Source organism: Magallana gigas, chromosome 2 (assembly GCF_963853765.1).
Source record: "Magallana gigas chromosome 2, xbMagGiga1.1, whole genome shotgun sequence".
NCBI lineage: Eukaryota > Metazoa > Mollusca > Bivalvia > Ostreida > Ostreidae > Magallana > Magallana gigas.
Window position 1 is genome coordinate 55952942 of NC_088854.1, and position 23983 is coordinate 55976924.

At 35.6% G+C, this 23983-nt stretch overlaps 1 protein-coding gene and 1 long non-coding RNA gene across 2 annotated transcripts; one reads left to right on the forward strand and one right to left on the reverse strand.

Annotated features, from left to right (window-relative positions):
- Positions 1-5464: 5464 nt before the first annotated feature.
- On the reverse strand, positions 5465-20454 carry LOC105339441 (thyroid hormone receptor beta-A). The gene is made up of 7 exons (XM_011444998.4): positions 19204-20454; positions 11823-11938; positions 10863-11004; positions 9297-9505; positions 8941-9057; positions 7135-7393; positions 5465-7032 (listed from the first exon to the last, which is right to left on the reverse strand). The coding sequence occupies exons 1-7, from the start codon at positions 19541-19543 to the stop codon at positions 6776-6778; spliced, it is 1440 nt and encodes a 479-aa protein (XP_011443300.3). The 5' UTR covers positions 19544-20454; the 3' UTR covers positions 5465-6775.
- Positions 11948-22347, forward strand: LOC109620142 (uncharacterized). Its single transcript, XR_002200830.3, has 2 exons — positions 11948-12581; positions 19184-22347. It is a non-coding gene; the product is annotated as an uncharacterized lncRNA (long non-coding RNA).
- The last annotated feature ends 1636 nt before the right edge of the window (positions 22348-23983 follow it).

The following is a 23983-nucleotide window of genomic DNA, read 5'->3' on the forward strand; positions in this document are numbered from 1 at the left end:
TGCACATGTATGTCATTGATATTGTAAATGAATTTACTGTGAAAAATACAAATTTACAATATGGCAACTTAAACATTTTGTATTTAAACCTATTTATATCTCTAGATCGTCTGCAGAAATGTCTACCTGTGGTAAATTTTATCGGCAAACATTGGTACCATTGGCATACAAATGGTAAGAAAATTTACCAGTGGTAAATTTAGTCTCCCAACGGCAGTACTCAGAACGCACCCGATCTAGAGCTTTGTTAGCGAAGGTAACTTTTATGACGTCACAAAAATGACGGATATTGTGTATGCATTGAAGGCAACAGATTTATTTCATAGCTTTTTCTCCCTTGAATCTTGTTGTCACTGAACAATTTCTTATAAACATTGTAAAATGCCAGAAATACAACTGAATAATTTTTTTTTCCGTATATGTATAGGTATGTTTCAGGTGTTTGGGGACTTTGGTTGGAATGTGACTGCCATCCAAATCACCCAAAATTTTGAAATTAAAAGTTTTCTCCAATTTTTTGCTTATGATGTAGGCTATCTATTCGGCTTTAATATTTTTTAAGGAGGAGAATATTCTCTTAAAAAAACCCTTTCTTTTATAGATGTTCCACAACCGATCAGCCATACATCGAAAGCTCTCAAACGTACTTTCCACAAAACACCAACATTTTTAACATTTTTAACCTTTAGATTGTTGTTGGCATTAACCATAGTATTTATTTTCAAATGTGTCCCTGGACAAACGGTATTAAAACCATGGGGTGTATTTGATAAACTAAGTATAGTAATCTCATAGCAATGACTCATTCTAGCTTTTCAAATGTTTTTCAAAGATCTACGCACGTTTTGCAGGAGAAGAAAAAATGTAAGAAAAAATACTTTGCTTTACAAAAATTCTAATTCTGAATGTATCCCTTGGTGCAAAATGGTCAACGAGGCAAACATATTGCATCTTGGTTTAACATTTTCCGCTAAATAATCAGCCAGTGTTAACAATGGTACACCAAAGGTACCGATGTTAACATTGAAAAATCTCTTGATATTTGTACCTCAAAACTCGTTCAAGGTACATTTGGGTCCAATGACACAAATTGTTACCATCAGGTATTGGTACCATTGGAAATACTCTGAACCCACCCAAAGGATCTTTGTGTAGCAACATCGAATTGTCGGGGCGGATCAAAGATATAATTTTAATCAGAAAACGGACTGCACTGGCTGGACGGAAAGTTAATAAATTTCCATGGGAAAGTCTATGCAAAGTATTTTGTCAATTATTGATTGACAATAATGCTAATATGTATACTTTTCTCATTTTTTAAAAATAAATGCAAAGAACCGGGTGAAAAGGGAGATGTAAAATGGATTGATATGAAGTATAGCGATCACAAACCGAATTTACTGCACAGCAATATAAAGAACCAATTTGATTTTTAATTATGATCACGATGATAGATATTACGTGTTTATTGAAATCTAGGCAGTTTCTATGAAGACATGTCTTTAAAAAAAAAATAAAATGAAAAGGAATCAAAGTTGCTCTTTGAAAGAGTATCCTTTTTACAGGGAAGCAGTATTTTCATACCTCTATTATTAAGGAATGAATGAAATTTTTATACAGTCAAACAGACAACAATACAAAGTGATTGGTTTCAATTTGACGAATTTTGACCATCCAGTTTTCATAGCAAGGTCAGATCAGTGTCATTATCTTTTTCCTCTTACTCAACTTAAAGGATAATAAAAATAGACGTAGTACTAATGTGGCTCTGACATCTATTAAAAATATAAAAGTTTTATTCTACAGTGAAATGATAAAACTTAACTACTCTAAGTTTATACTATTAAATGAAATTCTAGTACTTATAGATTAAGACATTTTGCCAGTAAACTAAAAATACCTACACCAGAGTAACTGTTAACAACCACGTGGTATTTCACCACGTGTGGTATGATGTCCGTAAACTATAACTGTATTGTACCTGATAAGAAATTATTGTAAAATTACGTAAAAACCTACTTTCAATATCGATAAACCAGCACTTAATAGCAAAAATGAGAGTAAGGTGGTGGACACGCTTTGGCGAATCCAAGCCAGTCATGTGATCATTTGATAATAATTAATCAGGTAAAATTCAGCAAATTTGTGATATTTTCCTATGTCGTTTATATTCCGTCAAAAATGGTGTACTTTTTTAAGAAAGAGAAAAATATATGATCTTTTAATAAGTCAAAAACCAGACAAGACTTCGTCTTTAATTGCTCCAATATGTATGATATCAAATATTATAATTCTAATAAAAATTGTTACTTAATTTTTCATTTGTTGTTGTTTTCTATTGTAAAATAGTGGGACTTACTAGCAATTTCAAACTGCTTCTAACTTTTATAAGTCATCTCTCTACTTTTAAATACATTGATTTGAAATGAAATAAAAATTCTTTGTTTTATACTTTTTAGAAATGGTTTTACTGACTCCCGTTATTAGTGAGAAGTAAAAGCTACGGCTAGTCCCTTGTTTCTGTAATAAAAGTTTACCCTTTAGTATAAAAATTTTATTTAGCGATTGTGGTTAAAGCCATAAATTGTTTTAAAAATAAAAAAAAAACATTTTGAGAGGAAGATTTTCGGCAAAGTGTACCTTCGTTATTAATGATAATGGTGAGTCAAAAGCTTTATAAATACAGGCACGTAGCATCAAGGGGGGGCCACTTTTTTGGAAGTTAGTAAAAAATTGCTATGAAAATAAGGAAATGAGTAGTGAAATTAAATATATCCCCCCCCCCCCGGATTAGGAAATTTCATGATTTGGAGGGAAAAAAATTTTGGTAGGGAAGAATTTTTTATTGGAAGTATAGTTGAGTCTACCCCCCCCCCCCCCCCCCCCCCCCCCCGCACGGATTAGGATTTTGAAGATTTTTGGAAACTTTAAATTTCCCTTTTTTCCTTTTTTTTTTTTTGCTTGGCAAATTTTGTTTTTATATGGGTCTGCCCCCCCCCCCCACTTTCAAAAACGATGCTACGTGCCTGAAATACTTATATATTTTTGATGATCGACAGAGGTAACTAGAACTACTAGGAACATAAGTTAACTACTATGTACGTACACCTAGCGTTTCCTGATTGAGTGGTGTTACACCATAGTCATTTTGTTTAAATCAAATACAAGCATAAATTAAACGTTCATTTAAAAAAAAGTTTATGTCGAATTTTGGTCGTATTAAAATGAGGAAAACATATGGGGTCCGTTAGGGATATCGATATTGAGGGACCCATGACATTTATCAGATTTGAAGAAATGTCAAAAATCAGAAGCATTTATTCAACTTCCGGTAAGAGAGTTATGTGCCGCTTGACCATAGCTCAGGTTGGGCTCAGAGAAAGACTGGAGAATGAGACCCGAATTCCCTCTTGTTCTTTATTGGATGGGAAGCTGTTTTTTTTATACCGTACACATGCATTGAAACCCTAATGCCCAGATAACTAACGGTCAAACACGACCTCTGTTTAATTGTTTTCCTTTTTTCTATCTTAGCAAATTGAGTTAAGAGTTTCACTAACCATATATAACGCATATTATATGATACTAACATGTATATCTATTTGAAAATATAGTTTCAATGGAATATATGTAAAATAATAATCTGATATTAATAAAAAATGTTTATTTATAAGCATTTAATTGCAGTTTGCATGCTATAATAAACGCCAAAATATTCTAACTCCAAAAATGGCAGTTTTTGCCACCAGTGGTTTTGGTTCAATAAAATAAGGAATAAATTTTCATGGAAAATCTAATATCGAGAAACGTCTCATATATCCTTAATTGCTCAACATTTGGCCTTTTGGTCCAATATTTGATATGAGGTCGTTAAATTTTTGTGGCAATTTTGTAATTGGGATAATTTAAAAACAATTACTCGGACTATGGAACTACATGCCTTTATGAGAAAAGGCAGTGCTGTTAATGTGACTGATGACTTTTGTAAAAGAACCAAATCCACCAGTTACTGTTTAGAGGCCCTGTATATAGTCAAAATTCTACATTAAGATATTTGGCATTTTTATTCATATATAAAAACATTGGAAACCCTTTTTAAATTATATATGAGCAGCAAATTAATTTGGGCCATTTCAATGAAGAATTGTAGTATCCAAAACCCATTTTCAAAACAGGGCCGATTTTGACCACTAATGTAATTAGTTCTTTTGTGCATGTACGTTTTACTTAGGAAGAGCGATAATAAGGAATGGTATTCTGTTTAAGTTGTAGTTACTTTGTCAGCTTTGGAGGACGCATGATCAAATGACCTACGTGATGAATGATGATTTCAGTCACCTATGGGAAAACATAATTCCTTGTGATGCAAAACCTAAAATTTGAAGAACTAAAAATACTGAGAGTCGTGCTCATTGACCCTTTAAATTTTACAAACTTTGGAGAAATTAAACTGAAAAACGCATTAACAAATTATTGTTTTGGGGAGGGGTGTTTATTTTAAGTTAATTGACTCTTGGAGGAGGTTAAGTGTTTTGTGGGCTAAAAAAGGTTTTAGATACACATATATTACTTTACCTTGGTGCTAACTGAACATATACTGACACTAGTTTTAACGTTGAAGTTTACGTTAATAAAGTATAATAGTAACCAAATGTATCTTACTTTAAATTACACACCGGGGTACATCACTTAATTAAGTAAATTTCAACTATTTTTGCTTGTGAATGAAAAACAGCGTACATTTGTAATAAGTACCATTTGCATCTACGATATATAATGTAGAAAATCATAAATGGAAGGCTGCATTTATTGTCTTCTATCCGTGTCAACCGCGAAATGCGAAGTAATAACATAGGACAGGATGCAGACATCAAAGTCAAACTATATATACCAACAAAATATTTTTCCATGTGCTATGGGGTCCGACTCATGTGACCTAAAATATTACAGGAACTATAGAGAAATCATTTTGATCATCATCTTTATTGAGTTTGTACTTCAAAGATGCAACCCATGCACTGAATTACGAAGAAAATAGGAATAGTTCGTGTGTGGGGGATATGAAAATGACATAATTGGTTAATAGAGGGAAAATAACTGTTTCTTTTATGAAATTTGAATAAAAAGATGAATGTGTACCCAACCCGCCTCCTTCTTACTTTCATAAGTATCTATTTCTGGAGGTACAACGATATATATAAATTATCATGTCAATGAACCAAATGACTCTACACTACAGTAACTGCAAATTTAAAATCATGGTTTGGATGTAGATACCACAACGGACCAGGTTGAACTTTGACATGTACTCGTAACTCGTTACAATGTACTTACAAGTTTAAGCTTTCTGGTTAGTCACAGGAAGATATGCTTGGTAGAACTAAAAGTATGTTTTTTCTAAATATCAAAATCTGAAACATTACAAAAATTGAAAAATACAAAAAAGGAGAAAAAACTCAAGTCATCAATTTACATATTTATTGTTCGTAAGATAAAAATAATATTAATTCATAAACAAAAGATTTCGAGGCCATACATAAGCAAATTTCATTCAACAGCAGTTTACCATTGAAAACCCAGAGACGAAGGCAGTGCTTGCTCCTAACACGTGATCAAACCTGAGGAATCTACTAAAAGCCTGCGAGAAGAACAGGTTCCACCGGTTTTTGTGAATAAATACATCAACAGCTTTACATATCATAAAACGATCAAGCATTAATTTCTGTAAAAACAGTGTAATGGAATTGTGAATTACATACAATTCATAATTTTGATAACGATAACTAAAAAGATTCTTCTAAATTCTTCAAAATCACAAAAAATCACAAGTTATCGAAATTCCTGAAAAACAAAGTAATCACTGATTCAATACTTTCTCTTTAAAAAATACCAAAACAATGAGGTAGTGAGGTATAGAGAACAACTACGCCGGGATTTATATTTGACATCAATGAGTGAAAACCGGGATACTATACAAAAATTGTATTTGTTGATGCGTGCGTCTATATTCAGGAACTTATACAACTTCCGGTTTACAACTTACAACTTGCACGATTTCACAAAATAATAGGGATTGACAGGATCAACATAACAAGGCTTAGCAACATACACCGACCCTAAGCTAAGCAAGTGTATTGAGGGAAAACAATCAGTATACAATATAAAACAGTGTACAACAAATGATACCAAATCAGCTTGAGGTAATATCTAAGGGGAAACATTGATCAACAACACAAAACCCGTATTTCTCTGTACACACTCGGTCAGTTTCTGCACATGGGGCTGTCTACTTTTTCCTTATTTACATTCTGGGAATATTAGCACTAACTAATAGACACTACTTACTGCTTGCACTAAAATAAGAATTCAGTCTTAAGGTTACAATAAAAAACCTTTATGAAAGATCATTCTTGAAACTGCATAATGTTACCCCGCCCACCCACCCCCTCATTGATCAGCAGTTCTATTCACTTTAATTACAATTATTATGCCCTCTTGCATCGAGGAGATATCCAGAATTATATAGCGTGCAATTTCCCAATGACGGTACAACCTATGGCAGCAGTAGACACGGAAAAGCTACACTCACTACAATCACAGCGCCATTACCAAGTAACTGTAGAGACAAAACTTGCTAATACGCCTTAAGGATTTCTGTCATAGCATGCGAGTTGCTTACAGCATTGAATAATACTATACACATTTATATACAGCACCTGTGAACCGTAAAACAGTATCTCTAGCTATATAAATATTATGTCCACAATCCCTGACTTCAGCTATAATATGTCTGTCCCTCGTTAAACAAGTCCAGGAGCTGCGGAGGAATATCACCTTGGTGATCAAGCCGGATACACAAAACACGCTCGGCATGGCGGGTGCTGATAGTACGGAGGTCTGTCACTTTCATCAGAATCTTTGCCCAGTGTACGGGCTGGTGCGGGCGCTTGGTTGCTATGTAACGCTTAAACGCTCCGAGAATTGAATCCTGGAGTTTCTCCACAGCTTCCGGTTCCTTTAACCCTGAGCGATCTAAAAAGTATGAACGAGTGATTTTTAAATTATTTGTTAAATTTTTCATTTAAAAAAATAACAACGGAGAGAGAGATAGAAGGAGAGAGATGCAATATATACCTGATTGCATCAACAACACAGCTGCAAGCAACGCAAGTTCTGTTTTGTCCAACTTGAGTTTGGACAAACCAACAGCGAACTCAAATATTGGTTCGACAAGAAGGCCCAGTCCCTCAGATTTGAGCTGTGATTTGTGTAGACAGACGCCATTATGCATAGTGATGGTCTCCTTTTCTGGGTCGTACCGGCAGGCTGCTCGCAGACACATGATCTCCATGCAACAAGACTTCAGCAACAGGATTTGGTCGTCCACGAACAACTATAAAAACAATTAAAATCATTTAACCTTTTTGTTTCATGAAAACGTTTCTGTAAACAACGGATATATGGTTTGAAGTATGGTTTAATATGGTGTTAAGAATGCACTTATACATGAATACATAGGGGTTGGGTTGCAATCTACTGTACGAGTCCTATTTAAAATGTGTAGGGCTTTTCCTAGGGGTTGGTGGTTTCTCTTATCAGTTTCTGATGGCAAAAAAACATGACGTACGAACCTTGTTATAAACTTTGATTAAAAAATTTGATGCATTAGCTGTTTGTACAATTTTTAAATCAAAACCAGCATCCCTTTAATCGGATCAATAACTTGATATTCAGTATTCTAAGCATTAATTTTTTTTTTCAACTTTAGTAACAAGCATATTTGTATCAATTTTTTTTCAACGATGTATTTATATCGGTCAGAGAGCTGAAAATGGCTGCTGTCTGACAAGACTGTCTTGCCATTGCTCATAAAAAAGTAGTTCAGAGGAAATCAGAAGTTTATGACCACAAACACATTTCATATTGGTATTTTTTTTAATCAAAAGATGTAAACTAGGAGATATAAACTACTGTGGAGTCATTTTTATCTATGGGGGTCAATGTCATATAGATTTTTCGTTTTCAAGACCGTTTATCATTCCACGTGCCGACACGTTTTTGTAACAGAATATGTACGGGCATTAAGCAGTTTCGACCTAAGCGGTCCAATATGTTATTGAGGTCAAGACATACTATATGCTAAGTAATATCACATTACAGGTGCCTTTGTTAACGTTGGCCGCCGTATGGTCCCACGAAATGAATAATGGAAATATTATCCCTTTTTACATTAGAGGCTGTGTTTTCTGTTCGATGGAAAGACCATATAAAAGTCCTTGCAAAAATTGTTCAAGGGGATCGTTGAAACCTTAAACCAGTTTATACTGTGAGGTCGCAATCCCAGCACTGCTATTCATAAATGCCATCAAAATTTCGAAATTGATTATGCTTCGTGTTTCATTGCGGACATCATTTTACATTTTACACATTTTCATTTTCCCTTAATCAAATTTTAAATTTTTTTTAATGGATGAAACGAAATCCGATAGGTGGCAAGAACAGCTTGATAATTATATCTGTACACCTTCTAAATTTGATTTTTAAAAATGGAGGAATTCTTGTGAGAAAACCAATTAAAAATTGCCTTCATGTTGATAAGTCTATATTGTAACGATAAGTGTATTCAAATTTGTATGTGAAAAGGTGAAGTTGTTTTTCAAAGTCTGCAATGCTGAGGAAAAATACCACTGTTTTGGCAGGACATAATCTGTCGGTACAGATCGATAAAGGCTCCAAATCTGATAGAACTATAAACAAGCTTCTTTTTCTTGCCATAAACACAATACATAAAATTGTCTTAAAAATAAGCTGTTGTACATTCACAATTTTTAAGGATTGAAAATGAAATAGAAAATGCGAAGGTAAATGTGCTGCAAATTAAGTCTTTAAAGTCTTTTTGACTACTGAATATTGATAACACCAACGACTGAGGGGTCTTACTTGGATAAATCCCGGTACGTTTTTGGCAAACTCCACAACCTTTACAATAGAGGGTGTCATGGCTTCTGCCAACTGCTGCCAAGCTTCGGGGTCGGAGGAAATTAAGTCTTCCTGGCTCTGTATAAAGTAAAGCACAACCGTAAGAAATGCTTGAAATTTTGAGAACAGCAAACTGAACAACATCAAATATTATTTTGTGTAAGTGTCCCGATGGCAACAGTTTACTTTTTATAAAACTTTATTCATATCTAAACTACATATATGATACAGTTTTTAAAGTGATTCTAGAAAATTTCCATTATTTCTTACATTGTGTATATCAATATATTAGGAAGCGTTGACGATTTCCTACTTACAACGGGTTCTTTGAGTGGCACTTTGACAGCAGTCTGTTCATACGCTGACGTCACTTCCGTTATGATTGTTTTGTCGGTTTCTGTCAGGCTGTCATGGTTACATGCCTCAGTAGGTTTCGGTTTAACTTTAACGTTGTCTTGTTTTCGTTTTTCTCTATTTTCTTCTATCAGTTTTCTCTTAGCTTTCCTTTGCTTCTCATTTAATACAACTACAACATAATGGTCACTAGTATAAGTACATCATCACAATGAAATCAAATAAACATGTATACATATTTTTTTCAATCTCAAAACACCAAAGAATATGACTTAGATATCTCAGTCTACATGCTGTTCATGTGGCCTTACTTTGAAGACCCAATTTGATCGACTTTCTTAACCCGTCGTGCTATTAGCTTTAAACAGTCTATTGGTGGTCACAAATGACATTACCGCCGGGACATTGATCTCAATACGTGGGAGTACTGCCTCCTCCGAGAGCACCAAGAACCCGGATGATCGGTCAAGATGACCTAGCCCTGTAATGCACGCAGTATGTAATGTATTTATATCTCTGTATTTGCTCTCTGGTCATGTGACTGACCTTAAATCAACTTGTCGATAAGAGCTGTGACCTCAATCGGGGTTAAAACGACCGCTTTACGCGTATATTCAGGGGATTTGCATTATTCACCAGTAAAGAACCGACCAGATGACCAATTTATTGTCTTTTCCTGACCTTACACTCGATATGCGTTGAATTGCTAGAACGATAGAATCGTATACGAAGCTTTATAGTTAAAACTGGTGATTTTCGCCAGATGACACTCAGTATCAACTGTCCTCGAGCATTGTTTCACTTAATCTTAGTTAAAGAGAAAATGCACAATTTACCATTTATCTATGTTTTAATCGGTCCAGTTTAAAAGGTGTCAAGGTTTGTGGTCACTAACGTGATAAATGGGACATATTGAATTGGCATATGGAAAATACCAGCGATAAAAAGAGCCGGTTTTACCTAATAGTGCACTGGTTGCCTAGTTACTATCGACCGGCGACCTTATTTTTAGGACATTGGACGCTCGATCGATAGAATTTGCTGGACTATGCAAAAATACCACACTACCTATCTCTTTATCAAACTGTGTATACTGTTGAGTAAGTTACAGGTCAAGCGCCATTAAATTTCAAGTTTTATACAACAGCCGTTTATAATGATGTATTTTGTATGCTCAAAACTGGTCCTGATTTGGAATAATATCAATGTATATTTTTATGGAGACCATTGCAGGGTAAAAGTATTTGTTTGAAGATATGTCCTTGATTATTTATAATCTAATCATACTCTGTTCCCATTTTCATTCTTTAGATGTACACAAAAAACTAAAACTACAAGTAAATAACATTAATGCGAGTATCGCACTGGTCACAGTGAAGGAAATCTATTTTGTTCCTAGGTGACTGACATTAATGGATCAAGTTTGGATCAGAAATCCCAGCATGTAGACCGAGAGGATGCCCAGTAAACTGCCAGCTCCTGATTAAATGCAGGCGGCAGGTGCAATAATTCGTGAATTTAGTACTTACGATCCGTTGCCATGCCAACATTTAAGCATTTTCTAAATCTACACTCTTGGCACTGGTTACGAGAATTCTTATCGATCGAACACATTTTGTTCCACTTGCAATGGTACTGGAGGTTTTTCTGTATAGTGCGGCGGAAAAATCCCTGAAAAAAAATCATAGTTATGAAGAAAAAGCCAACAGCAATCTCAAAATCTTAAATCTACAGAGGTATAGAGTATTTTAATTTATGAGGTAAAATACATAATGACGAAGGGATTTGACGCTTGACATCCCGACCACCTCGTTTTGATATTCGCGGAGCTATCTTCCCCTAGCTTCGACTACAACAAGCGACAGGTGATATTAATGGAGTCAATTGGACTAAAACACAGAATCCGTCTTCCTTCTGTTCAGACCAGCATAAAAAACGACATAAATATATAAGGACAGATATTTCAATAGCGTCATGAGTGATAGAGTAACTGTGCACTCACAAATACACTTGTACTCGATAGCCATATACATGTACATGAATGTATGTAAAAACACCATAGTTTGTAAAAAAAAAAAAAAAAAACAACAACAAAGAAGCTAAAATATTTTATTATGTTTTTGATTTTGTTTAATTTGTTTTACCAAGAGCAGACTGTTCGATCTTCGTCGCCTAAAAATGGCACATAATCATCGTTCAACCCTACATTGTTTTTCAATTTGTATTTCCTTTTAAAGTCAATAGCAGTATTCTAAACTTGTTTTGGTTTTACTGTCAAATCCATAAGGCCAAATGCACACGGTGTTTCCTATTTACAATAAAATACCCTCCAGTTTAACACTTGGTGCCAAGACCAATGCTAGTTAGTTGCGAGATTCTACTATAATCACCGGTTGGTGACATGTGTCCCACTATATATAAATTATGTCTCATAAATGTAACGCTCAAAATTGACTCCCTTTCTGCCACTTAATGCGACCTTGACCTACCTTGCAACCTTCGCAGGTCATACAGCGATAGTGGTAGCCAGTGGCGGCGTCGCCACACACAACACAAGGTTCTGGTCCATTGGTCAGGTCCATATAACTCGGGATGTACGGCGTTCCTGGAAAATAAAAAGATTCTGAATAAACACATTCGTTACAAAATCAAAACACCATTCATCTAATTTTTCACGATATCTAAAGGTTTCTTTAGAACAACTTCTGTAAATAAATACCAGGCTCATCTAAAGAACACACCTTTATCATTTTTTTTCAATTGTTTTTTTTTCTGCCCCTTGTTTCAGACAATTGCGATGGGAACAATTTTTACTTGACAAAAAACAACGTTAAATGCATGTTTTCTTTGTATCAACATGCATGCATTTTTCCTCTTTTTCAACACTGATATGTAACAATCTTTTTTTTATTTGTTTACATGCATTAAAACTATGATAAATATTTGTTGATTTTACATGTTCACATACTGGAGACACTCTTCTCTCAGAAAAGTGTCTTATAACCTGTCTTTTTAAAAAATTTGTTGTTCAACCCAAAACACTATTTAAAAAGCTAATGTAAAACATTTTTTGTTAGCACTAGCGGCTGTCCATAGAAATCAATAGGGCTACAAACTTTTGAGGAGAGTGCATCGAAGGGCAATGAACTCGACAATCAAAATGGCGCATGGCGGGATGTCGTGTGTTATACGTAACACTACGTAATTGTCATTGAAAGGGAATGTAGCCGACGAGGATCGTCCTCATGGTAAGAGCAGTTCATATATCTTTCATTTATGTAAAGTTTCTAATTTTTACTGAACCATTCAGAAGGTGCCAATGGATCACAGTCTTAATTGTAAGTTCATTAGGATATAGCGTTGACCCTAATGTTTACACGATCAGCTGCTTTGGTTTTAGATGAAAATCTGTACATGCGTGTAGTTTGCAAAGAAATATAGATTTGTTATTAAAATAAATAAGTGTAAAATAAGAGTTTTTACAGTAGTTTTAAATATGACAAGAATTCCGTAAATAAAAACATCGAAATCCACAGACTGGGTCAATCCAAGTTCAGAAGGTCTATGACCGGAGACCGACCATTAAGGAACTTTTGGGTATATCTTACTGCTTGTAAGAGTTAATTAAACTGTTAAACGCATTTTTTGGGAGTTTATCTTCACATATGAATGTATTTAGATCTTTTAAACGGAATTTAAGAATCATATGAATTGGAATCCTGGTACTTAAATATCACATCTTTCATGTATTGAATTGGAGTCTTGGTACTTATCTAGTTTCTACTTTGTGCACATTTTCGCTCCTTGCAACTTGTTTTTTGGACTGCAACTTTTGTGTTCGAGGGCTGGGGATCCGATATAAGTGAGAAGGTATGCTGTATACAGACATGTATATCAAAAGAACAGCAGGTGTTCTGCTGTGTGTAATTATTAGGAAAACCTTGCACGTCTGCGGTAAATATGGTGTGTTTTCACCCTGAAACGTGTGTGCCATCATTTATGAGACATTTGACTCAAAACTCATAGAGGCATGTAAGACCAAATGGAATGTAGGGGTATCTCTATTCGATTCAGAAGAGATGGTTGGTGCATGGAACGTTCTTAATCCTTCTTTTTTTTTTTTTTTTAATACATATTTTAACTAATAAATATATATATAAATAATTTAATAGTTACATTGCGGCCACCAGTGAAGCGTTGTTGATGTGTTATGGGTGGGGGCTTTTTGACGTCATCCATATCTGAACCAAACGTATGAATGACCACCAAACATGGATTTTATAAAATATGCTCAAATTTAAATCAAGCAGTTTTATGTAAAAATTTTAGCGCCCCCCCCCCCGGATTGAACATATGTATTGAATTCTTTCGTAGGTCTTAATATAGAAAGTGTCCAAAAGTAATATATCCCTTGAAGATGTATCGTTATTAACACAAGCAACAAGCCCAGTGCAAGGTCTCTCTGGTTCAGTAAAACTTATTTCTACATTCCTGTGTTAAGCACAGTATACCGGTCGAAGTTTATTGAGAAAAAATGGATTTGTGCTGCGTCGGTTTAAGTAGATTGGAATTATCCATGCAATGTTTTATGCACATCGTATCTGAGTCGAGTTCATTGGGGTTTGCACATTGTTATTTGCATACATCCAAATCAACAAACCTATCCATCTTCTTTAGACGATGAAGAAAAATAACGATCTCCTAAGTGGGTTTAAAAATCTCATAGAATATTTCTTGAGATGTGGTTTCCAACTGTTTACCTCGAAAGATATCAAATCATCATTGGTCATGAGGATAGTAGATTAAACCACGGTTTTACGCTGGTGAACTTCAGTCTATCATTTTTGCACACAACTCGAAGATACATTGCTGTCTTATTTCTTGAGATTAAGAATATTCACGTAGGAACTAACTAGATCGGGAGATGGATTGGACAGGTGGTTTTACTGTTGACTTTGGTACAGTAGCTGTGCGTTTGCAATAAAGCAAGAAAGGTATAGAATCAACAAACATAGCGACATATGGCTACATGGAGGGTATATAGGTATGTAAATACTGAGAGGCTCTCTTGAAGCTACGGGGTCCCTATGTAAATGAAGTCCATTTTTCTTTACATATCATTATACAAAAAAGCTTCGGTATCCCTTGGGTCAGCTTTGTACATAAAATACAAACCAAGGCTGCTATTTAATTCTATTTCGGTGGAAAGCCCTTGTGCGCGTTCTTGTTTTTCATATACATTTTTATACATCGTCAACCTGTTAGCCCGCGGACTTAACTTATCTGATGCGTGAATATTTAAATGCAGTCCGGCGCGTTCAGTATGATAAATGAAATGAGAAATCCGGCTTGTCCTGTCTAGGTCATTTTTTATGTAGAACCGCCAGTACATGATTTCCAATGACTGATGAAATTCGCATGTTCTATTCATTGACGGGTTGATGGGATGGACTTTTTTATCGTTTGTATTTCACAATTAACTATTTCAAGTAGAGAAGTTATATTTTACAGAAAGCTAAAAAAAAAAAAAAAAAAAAAAAAAAAAAAAATCCAAGAAATTCACTCAATTTCTTGAAGAAAACTTTTGTTGTAATTCAAGAGCATGCGTAAAGGTAAATGAGTTATGTTCTAATGCATAACTGCAATATATTTTAAATTCTCTACTATATATATTACTAGTGCGTGATCTGATAAACCATCTGGCTTAAGAATAAACAAACGCAAACTGATACTCATGTGTACTCTTATGCTAAAAAAAACGATAATGTTTTTGGCATGGACGGCAAACCATCAATTAAGACCGACATCTCTCCTCCATAGACAGTTCGACCCATTCAGAATTTAAATTGGCTCTCCCCTCGGTTCGATTCTATCCTAATTGCATTTCGTACTCAACACAATGCTTCGTCCATCGGCACCCCTTATCCCTTATTCTTCGCTGCCAAACGTTGACGAAGATCTCTGCACTTCTTATCTTTAAACTTCTTGCACAGTGCCACCTTATGCAACTTTTCTGAAACTAACGGTGGCTTTTATTGACGCGACAACAGATTTATTGTCGGTGTGCGGAGTCATCAATTATAGCAAACACTGATTATAACATAAACTAACTTTTATGTTCTCTAAATCAGAAAAGTTCGCCCGTGAAATCTGGAAAACGATAGATTTACGATTCATATTTCGAAAACCTAGGTCATTCTACCACATTGAGGAAGAATTAGGGTGTTTGTTTTAAGATAATTCTACGTGGGTTACTCAATTTTCCTGTATTCGTGGTCGAGCTCTTATCTAGACGTCAAAACAACACCAAAATCATTTGTAAGCCGCTGTCTTCCCATTTCACAAACCTTTGTAAGGTGGTCCATTCTATAAACCTTTTTAAAACGGTAAATAATCTAAGAAGGAAATTTTTGTCAAATTCTAAAGTATTAGACGAAAGAATTTCGACCTTTAAGGTATTTTTGTGAATAGTCTGTTACTAGTACAGTAGTAGAAGGCACCAGTACAAAATTTATAATCTCGCAAAACCGAGATGAACTTTAAGGGCTAAATTTAGGGTAATTTATTACAGCTCATTTATTACAGGATAGTTGAGTTGTAATAGGATTACATCGACAAATGCAATTCTGAAAACAAATTATGAGTTTTAAATAAATCGTATCTATATGCTTGTGCATATAGTTGATTCATAAATTTTAAAGGTCGTTAAGTTTTGTTTGGCAAGAATTCTCGTATGCTTTTAAAATTCCGTATGTCTTTGTAATATTTAGGGACTCAGTTGTGTATACAGGGTATCGTTTCATTACAAGTTCAAGTTGGGCCACAACATTTTGCCAAGTTCACGTTGGTCTTCATTTGACCAATACCTTGGTGTCTCTAACACTTTGGCAATCTCTCAAAAAAGGGATCCTTCATAAATCTTTATAACATAAATTATCTCTGCTTTAAACTTTTCCTTTATGTTCGCGTTTGCCTCGGTTAAAATCCAAAAATAAAATACAAAAACATTCAATTTGCATGTTTAATGGTGCTTGTCCGAGGTCTTTTCCTTGCCCCTTCTCTGATTCTCTTGGTCGGCGCTTTGGAGCGTTATTATCTTTTTATACTTTAACATGTCAAAAGGCAAGCTTCTATGATCTCCAGCTATTTATTTCAGGGCTAGCCCTGAACTTAGTTGGTCTTGGCAATAGTGATCAGAAAGATATATTTTATGGCCGATTTTCTGAGCTACAGCTGTCTGACTCTTTGGAACGCTTGGGCATCCTGACCTCAGCCGGATCTCCAACTGCTGACAAAAGATGAAAGACGCTTTTCAATTGGTTCTCTAGAAGTCAAACTGACCCGTCAGTGATTCATTTTTTCCGTCCTACTCTATTGTCATTTTTTTAATTCAATAAAAATAAAATGGGAAAAAATGTTTGCTGTGCTGTCAGCTACTTTCACGCGGACTTCCCCAACTGTTCCGTTCCTTGAGCGTTGCAGATCCTTTTTTTTATAGGATAAAACTAATGCATTGCATATCGTTTTAATCTTAATTTAAAAAAAACCCCAGAAATTAAAATAATGAAAAGAACAGTGTTGTTTTAATGTGAATATGATTCTTCTTCCAATATTTCCATTTTTTGATTAGCGCGGCAGGTGCGTTAATATAAGGTTGTTCCTAGGCAACAAAAAATTTGCCTGTCACACACACAAGTGTTGACCTTTCTCCGGGCCCGTGACACCGGCTCACAAAAGATAGGTATATAACTTGATACATAATGTAAACACGCTGGCTAGACAATCGACTGTTTCGATGACCTTAATTAAGTGCACACCTGGTAGGTTGGCCGCTCGCGGGCTTGCTTTGGACAATACATTGAACAAGCTTACGTCGGCTCCCAGACGCCATCATGCTTCGCTGTCGTATGTTTTTAGGGAAGAAAAAATATATGCTGAAGCTGGGAATGGCACGAGATAATAGATTTTATGCAGTAACAATATTCAATACGATAAATGAAGCTTCATTTGCGGAATATTTAAACTGTAAAGTAACATAATAATATCACATATTCAAGGATTTTCTTGTTTGTTTTAAGTCCCAGGCATTGTGGGAGTCCTATTGAATTCCGGATCGATTTTACACCACTGGTGTCAAAGTCCAATATACCGTACCGTCGCGACCATGAACATGTTGAATTACGTAATATATAGATCAGGAGTTACGTTACTTACACTAATTAGTCTATATCGATGGGGTGAATGGTTCCCCCTTGAATTCTGCTACTACGTGTACATCATAAAAGTTAAATCGTCCTCGAAATTATTTTTCTGTTTAAAACTCCATTTTGTTTCACATTTGAGCACACACTAAATCTTTTAAATTTCCAACTTTGCGCATTTTGTATCTGTCATTATTTTCTGTATATTAATTAATAAAGCCTTTATTATGATTTAAAGGGAAATGCGATGACTTGAAGAAGGAAAAAATACAATATTCAAATGCCGTGCGCGTTTATTGGTTTGAACAGAGGATAAACATGATCAAATCATTCAAAAGCCAGACAAACAGTAATTCAAACCCCCAAAAGAAGAGATTGCAAAACATTTTTTGTCGAATCTTTTGGTACCCTACATAACAATTAAATATGTTCCAACCAAACCAGGTAAACTCAGAAAACAAAAAAAAGTTTTTTTCCATTTCCGAGATAACGAACATTTAGTGCAAATCTTGTTCAGACGAAGCCCGGTTAAAGTCTCAGCATACCCATTCTTTCACATCGAAACATGTACTAGTATACCAGAGTGGGTAGAACACGAGAATGAAAATTAGTGAAATACCAATATACTTAAGACCCCAGGGTCTCCATCCTAAAGGTAATTTATTTATCCAGAAATCGGGTGATTTAAAACTTTTAATTTTACTCAAACAGTTTATTAAAGGAGTACACTCGACTGGTGATCCAAGTCCGAATTTTGTTAATTACTAAAAACTGGAACCATTAAATGATTCATTTGAAAAATAGCAAACATAATTTGCTTATAACCATCTACGCACTATTGATTGATGTTTTCTGTAATTATTTTCATAATATTTTTTTTTTAAACTATAGAGTAAAACTGTGCAAATTGAATCATTTTCAACATTACATATTTAGTACATCTATATTATTGGATGTGTGCCATATTTACCAAGGGAAAATAGGCACAGAAATCAATGTACCAAATGAATGAAAATCGTCATTTCGATCTTTTTTTTCGATTTATTTACCCAGGTCTGATCTTTAAAAAATACTTTTATAATAAATTCATAGCTCATAAATTGTACATATCAATTCATTCTTTATAAATTAAATGGACGATTTTTAAATTTCCTGGAAGTACCCTGCACTAATTACAGTGCAGGAAGGTCCTGAATAAAGTTATCATATAAAATATATGTTTAATGAGTCTTAATTGATTTCTATTAAATGCAATAGAAACATCAGACAATATTGTATCAGCTACCAAAACAAACACCAATCATAACTTGCTTTATATTTAAAACTTACATACAACCTAGCATACAAAATAAATTCAAAAAGGTTTATTTTAACTTTAAAAAAGTGTGTAATAAAGGGAGAAATGATAAAAAATCAAATAGAATTATAATTTTCATTACATTATTTTGTTTATTCTGCAAATTTTGCAGCATGATCTATCAATAATCTCTCCATTGTTATCATTGAGATTGTTATCTGGTTGATGAAGGATATGACAATTGTTTTCGTTGTCTCTTTTGAACAAGGGCAAACGACGCTAACCTTTGTTAATCTTCATAGAACTTCTGTAAAGGTTATTTCATGAAACGATTTTACTTTTATTTCTACAGATTGTGAGGTAGATAGTTACCTTTTCTCTTATTCCCCCCGGCACCGTCACTACCCCCGGCGTCAGACGAGGCTTGTGACGACGCCGGCGATGAAGATGACGTCGCGCTGGATGGGGAGGGCATGGAGTTTTCCGGACTGGGTTTGGACATAGCAGAAAGACCGGAGTAGTGAGCTGTCCCATCTTCATTGCTACTTTCCTCCCTCTGAGAGGATCTCTGTGGTAACACTTGCTTGTACTCCGGTAAAACGAACGATGATGTCTGCGAATGTTGGATCATGGCAGGCGGAAAGTATGGCATGTATCCTCGATTCATTCCGTCAACAAACTCATTTTTGTCACAACCCAAACGAATGTCCATTCTAAAAACACACAGTCCGTCCAAGGTGAAGATTCAAGATCGTGGTTGTTTACACCGATGAAAGATATCAGAATATCCAAAACTGACCAGCTCAAGGGCCGTTCTCATCGATCGAAGGTTCGTCACAGGAAAACCGATTAAAACACGAATTACAAAGAGTTTGCCACGACCGTAACAGGCGAGGGTGGTGGGTACTAGCACATATCCTTGTTTACCAGGCACCTCACACTTCAGGGTCTACGACATGGTCAACAACTGTACAATTTGACTAGCCGATGTGATGTAACGCCCCAGTGGTTCAATGATGGCCGCGTCCAATAAAGGAGAAGGGGGTTGTAGGTCAGTTAATGTTCCCTGGCATTGCTGATAGAAAATACCTATGCAATATCAATTGACAGAAAAAAGAATTTTGAAATGATTTTGTCACAAAAATGAAATAAGTACAAAGGTAATTTACCGATATACATGTATGCGTTATTTGTAGTTGTTCGACCTGCCGCCCCTTTCCTTCATGTCCTCATTCCATCACCACATAGCCTGGTCAGTGTTATGATCGGATCGTAGAGGTAAGGTCGGCTTGACCGATGTCGGGAATAACAAGGAGATTGCCAATTAAATGGAATTTGGCTCCTATACTTTACTTTTCTGATACTTTTTAATCAAAGTATAATCATACAAATTGTATATTTCTTAGTATTTTCATATGAATATAAAACTGTTGGGAATACTTTAACTAATTAAAACCCGAACCCCCTTCGGTTTGTGAATGGAATGTTCCATCTGTACTAAGGCCATCGAAGGACACGAGATTTTAGCCAGTAACCGCGCCTGGGTTATAGGTCATTTGCTTTTAATATGTATGTTATAAACATTGCCACACGTGAATAGAGTTAGTCTACGTCATAAATGACAAGACAAGTGTGCATCACGTTACATCACCGAGATGTGCGACAAATTTTACATTAATGAACACATAGGTTAATTAGACACAATGTATGTCATAGTCTGATTAGTCAAGTAATAACTGTACAAAAAGGGATTGTGAGGCAGTACACAAGAATATATTTTTAATTGTTGTTGCACCCTCAATAAAAAAAACTTCTAGGAAGACGAAACTTATTCCTAGCTTTTTTTACCTCCATGTTGGACTTTGGCCTCGTGCTGAGCATGTGATATTGTATATGTATTCCCTAAAGAAGTTGTTGATATGGTTTATGCAACAATTTCCAGACTGAGAATCGGTTGAGGCAATCAGATCTTTTGTTCGGATGTTGCATAACATTGGATCACTCGCCAGTTTGACCTACCCGTGATCACGGACTAAAGAAATCTACCTTTATCGGAATGACGTAACAAGTCTGGAAAGCTAATACTCGATCCACGGCGCATTAATTTTTGTATTTAAACGAAGGAGTGAAAACACGACAAAATACTTGACGCACTGGAGCAGGTTCCCCCCTTGGACCAGCACTGACTATTTTGCTGACGGTGTATACCGGACAAAAGATTGGACATAACAGGTTGTGCAATAATCCACAGTTTGTTTGTTTGCTGGAGCTCGGTAGAGGACCATTTCCCAGACATCCGATAATTACCATGAGAACCAGGTGGCGGTAGATAATGTTAGGACACGTACTAATGCGGACGTCTGCTACCCCCAGCCAAATACATAAAACACGGCAGACGTCGAACCATCGGACAGGACACGTCCGTCCCCGCTCGCTGGCTTTAAAAAAAAGAGATGTTCTGTACATGCAGAAACAATTACACCAGAAAGTCAGATATGTGATGGTTATTTGAATAATAAATATTGAAGAATGATATGAATTAAATTATTTTACTGTACAAACAAGATTTTGAATGCAACTTCTAAAAGCCCCCCCCCCCTCCCCTTAGTGGGGCCTGTATTGTGTACGGGACAAGTAGCAACTCGAGACCATCAAACACAGTAATGTAAGGCAATCACTAGCTGATTTAACAGGAACCTTATATAGAAACTCCGGTATATGTATGATAGATATGTACAGGGGTGAAAATTAAGGTAATTCTGGAAGATCAGCCACCCTGCCTAACAAAGATACCCAATTCCCTCACACAAAACCCCCTTAAAGGACTGGAGGGTCGTGGTCATTTTTAAACTTCAATTATAAGCTCTGTACGAAGATGAAGGGAAATATTGAAAAAATATAAAGCTGAAAAATATTTAATTTTTCTATGCGAAATGCCGGTAATAGTTTAAAGCTAAAATAAATTATATTTTCAATTTTTTAGTAGATTTGATGGGTATTTTATTTAATACCCAGCCTCCTTTAAGACAACGATGGGCTTAATTACCGAAAAGAATCTCCACACTGCTTATCATCGCTTGTGTCAGGGAGGCAGTGTTTGCTACTAAAGCTCAATAAAATCACGATGTGGTTAAAATTGAAACACAGGATTCGAAACGCCATGGTCTTGACCATTTTTAGACTGTTAGAAGAACTCTGTTTAAAGATATAGGCGAATACTAGAATTTACAGAATTTTTCTTCACTAAATAACAGTTTCTAACTTGACAAATCAAATCTAAAAAGACGGTTGAATTGTTGACCATCCTGTCAAAGATGTGAGCTATCATGTCGTCATTGCCCACACCAAGCGTGCGACAATTAGACCACTAGCAAACGAGTCCGTCTGATTTATACAAGAAAAAAAACCCCGAATTTTTCTCCCCCCAAAAGGTTTGAATCTGTGGAAACAGTTTTCATGAATTGCATTTCATATTATTGTCAAGAATTAAATATATATTAAAGAAAAAATCATAAAGTGTCGATTTGTTTTATTTTATTCTGTAGGGCACCATGTATAAACGAGATGGAGATTAAATGTGTCTCTGGTGGACACCTTTAATTAAGATTGGACCAGTTTGGGTCCCTCCCCATCACATTTAGAGGGACATTGTGTGAATGCAGGGCGTCGTGACATGGGGGACTAAATTGCTTCTCTGCTTGACCATGTGTCGGATGCGCCTGTTTGGTCAGACAGTGGGTAATTAGATCGCGAAAAAGGCCTTTGTAGTTTGATAGTTAGTCAGTTGTTTCGTCTTCATTGCGTGTTGCTGAAAAAAAATCCGTGAAGTTCTAGCATCAAAAGAAGCAATGGAGGGCGGGCGGAGGAAGAAGGGGGGGGGGGGGGGGGTGGGTGTTTATAATTTTGTCACGTGCAGGACAATATCTGAATCTAATTCAAATAATAAGGACAGGTATTGGCGAACAGCCGTCCTTGGTGTTTCAGGAAATAGAAACTGAAAATCGTTATTATTGTCTTCCTCGTAGATGTTGGTGGTATAGAAGTTAAATTAACATCGTCCAAATATTTGAACTGTCCAGTAAACAGAGATATCTTAATCAGATCTGTAACTGATGCACCCGGGCGCAGAATAATGGCAAAGATAAATGACATCTGACGGATTCAATTTTCACGGCTCATCCCAATATAAATTGCATTTGTCTCATGGAACATTAGATCATGCCGTGCTAATTAACCATTGAAATTCTCAATTATAGACATCTACCATTGTTATTGACTCTGACCTAAATGCAATTTTTATAGACTTTTGGATAAAAAAACAACAACAACACCCCCCCCCCCAAAAAAAAAACCCCAACGTCTGCATCTTTTGTTAACACGTATGTGGGTCTGTTCCAGTTTTTGATAATTTACTGGAAAGAAGTGGAAATTAGACAAATATTTTGATAAGGTTTATAAACCTCACAGACTTGCCAGCCTACTATATTTTTTTTGGTATACACTGCGGTATGAAGACCCGATCAATTTCATAAATTTTCCTGGTGGTACATTTAAAACATTTATCACCTAACGAATTCTACATGTATCGCCTGATCGACTGTAGTGTGGCATACTGGGATGTTGTCCCCTCCAAGATGAGTGACTTTCATAAGATCCCCTTTCTAACCGTCAAGTCATCCATTGTCTCCCACCTTCAATACACCTCAAATCCTACAGAGACGGGGGGTAGAGGACAAAAACTTTTACATCTTTACCAGAGGGATTGGAAAACTCCAATTACTCCGCCAAGGTCACGCGGCTGGTTGCATCTTGTCTTCCTCCACGCCCTGTCGAAAGAGCGACGGAGCAGAACATTGAATCCGAAGGACTTTGTCAAATGTATGGATTTTGATATCCTCGAATCCATTATTGTACTGACTAAGAAAGTATTTTATCCCCAAGTTTCATAAACGAAACTCCACCTCTTTTATTTTCATCTTGAATAAAACATAACGCAAAATCAACACAAACTTGTATAATATTGTGCAATGCGTTTGTTCATTTTGTAATAAGGTTTTTACAACATATATTCACATATAGGTTATAATTTTTACACAGTTTGTTAAAACGGACTCAATTACTAGTAAACCCAAAACTTAAAAAAAAAATACCA

Bases quoted from the DNA above. Each gene is read 5' to 3' on its own strand.
- LOC105339441 (XM_011444998.4), bottom strand. From the start codon at position 19,543: ATGGACATTCGTTTGGGTTGTGACAAAAATGAGTTTGTTGACGGAATG. The intron at 9,506-10,862 runs GTAAGTACTAAA...ATTATGTTGTAG, and splicing joins TGTTGGCATGGCAACGGATC to TTGTATTAAATGAGAAGCAA. The intron at 9,058-9,296 runs GTAAGTAGGAAA...TACTTTATACAG, and splicing joins TGCCACTCAAAGAACCCGTT to AGCCAGGAAGACTTAATTTC.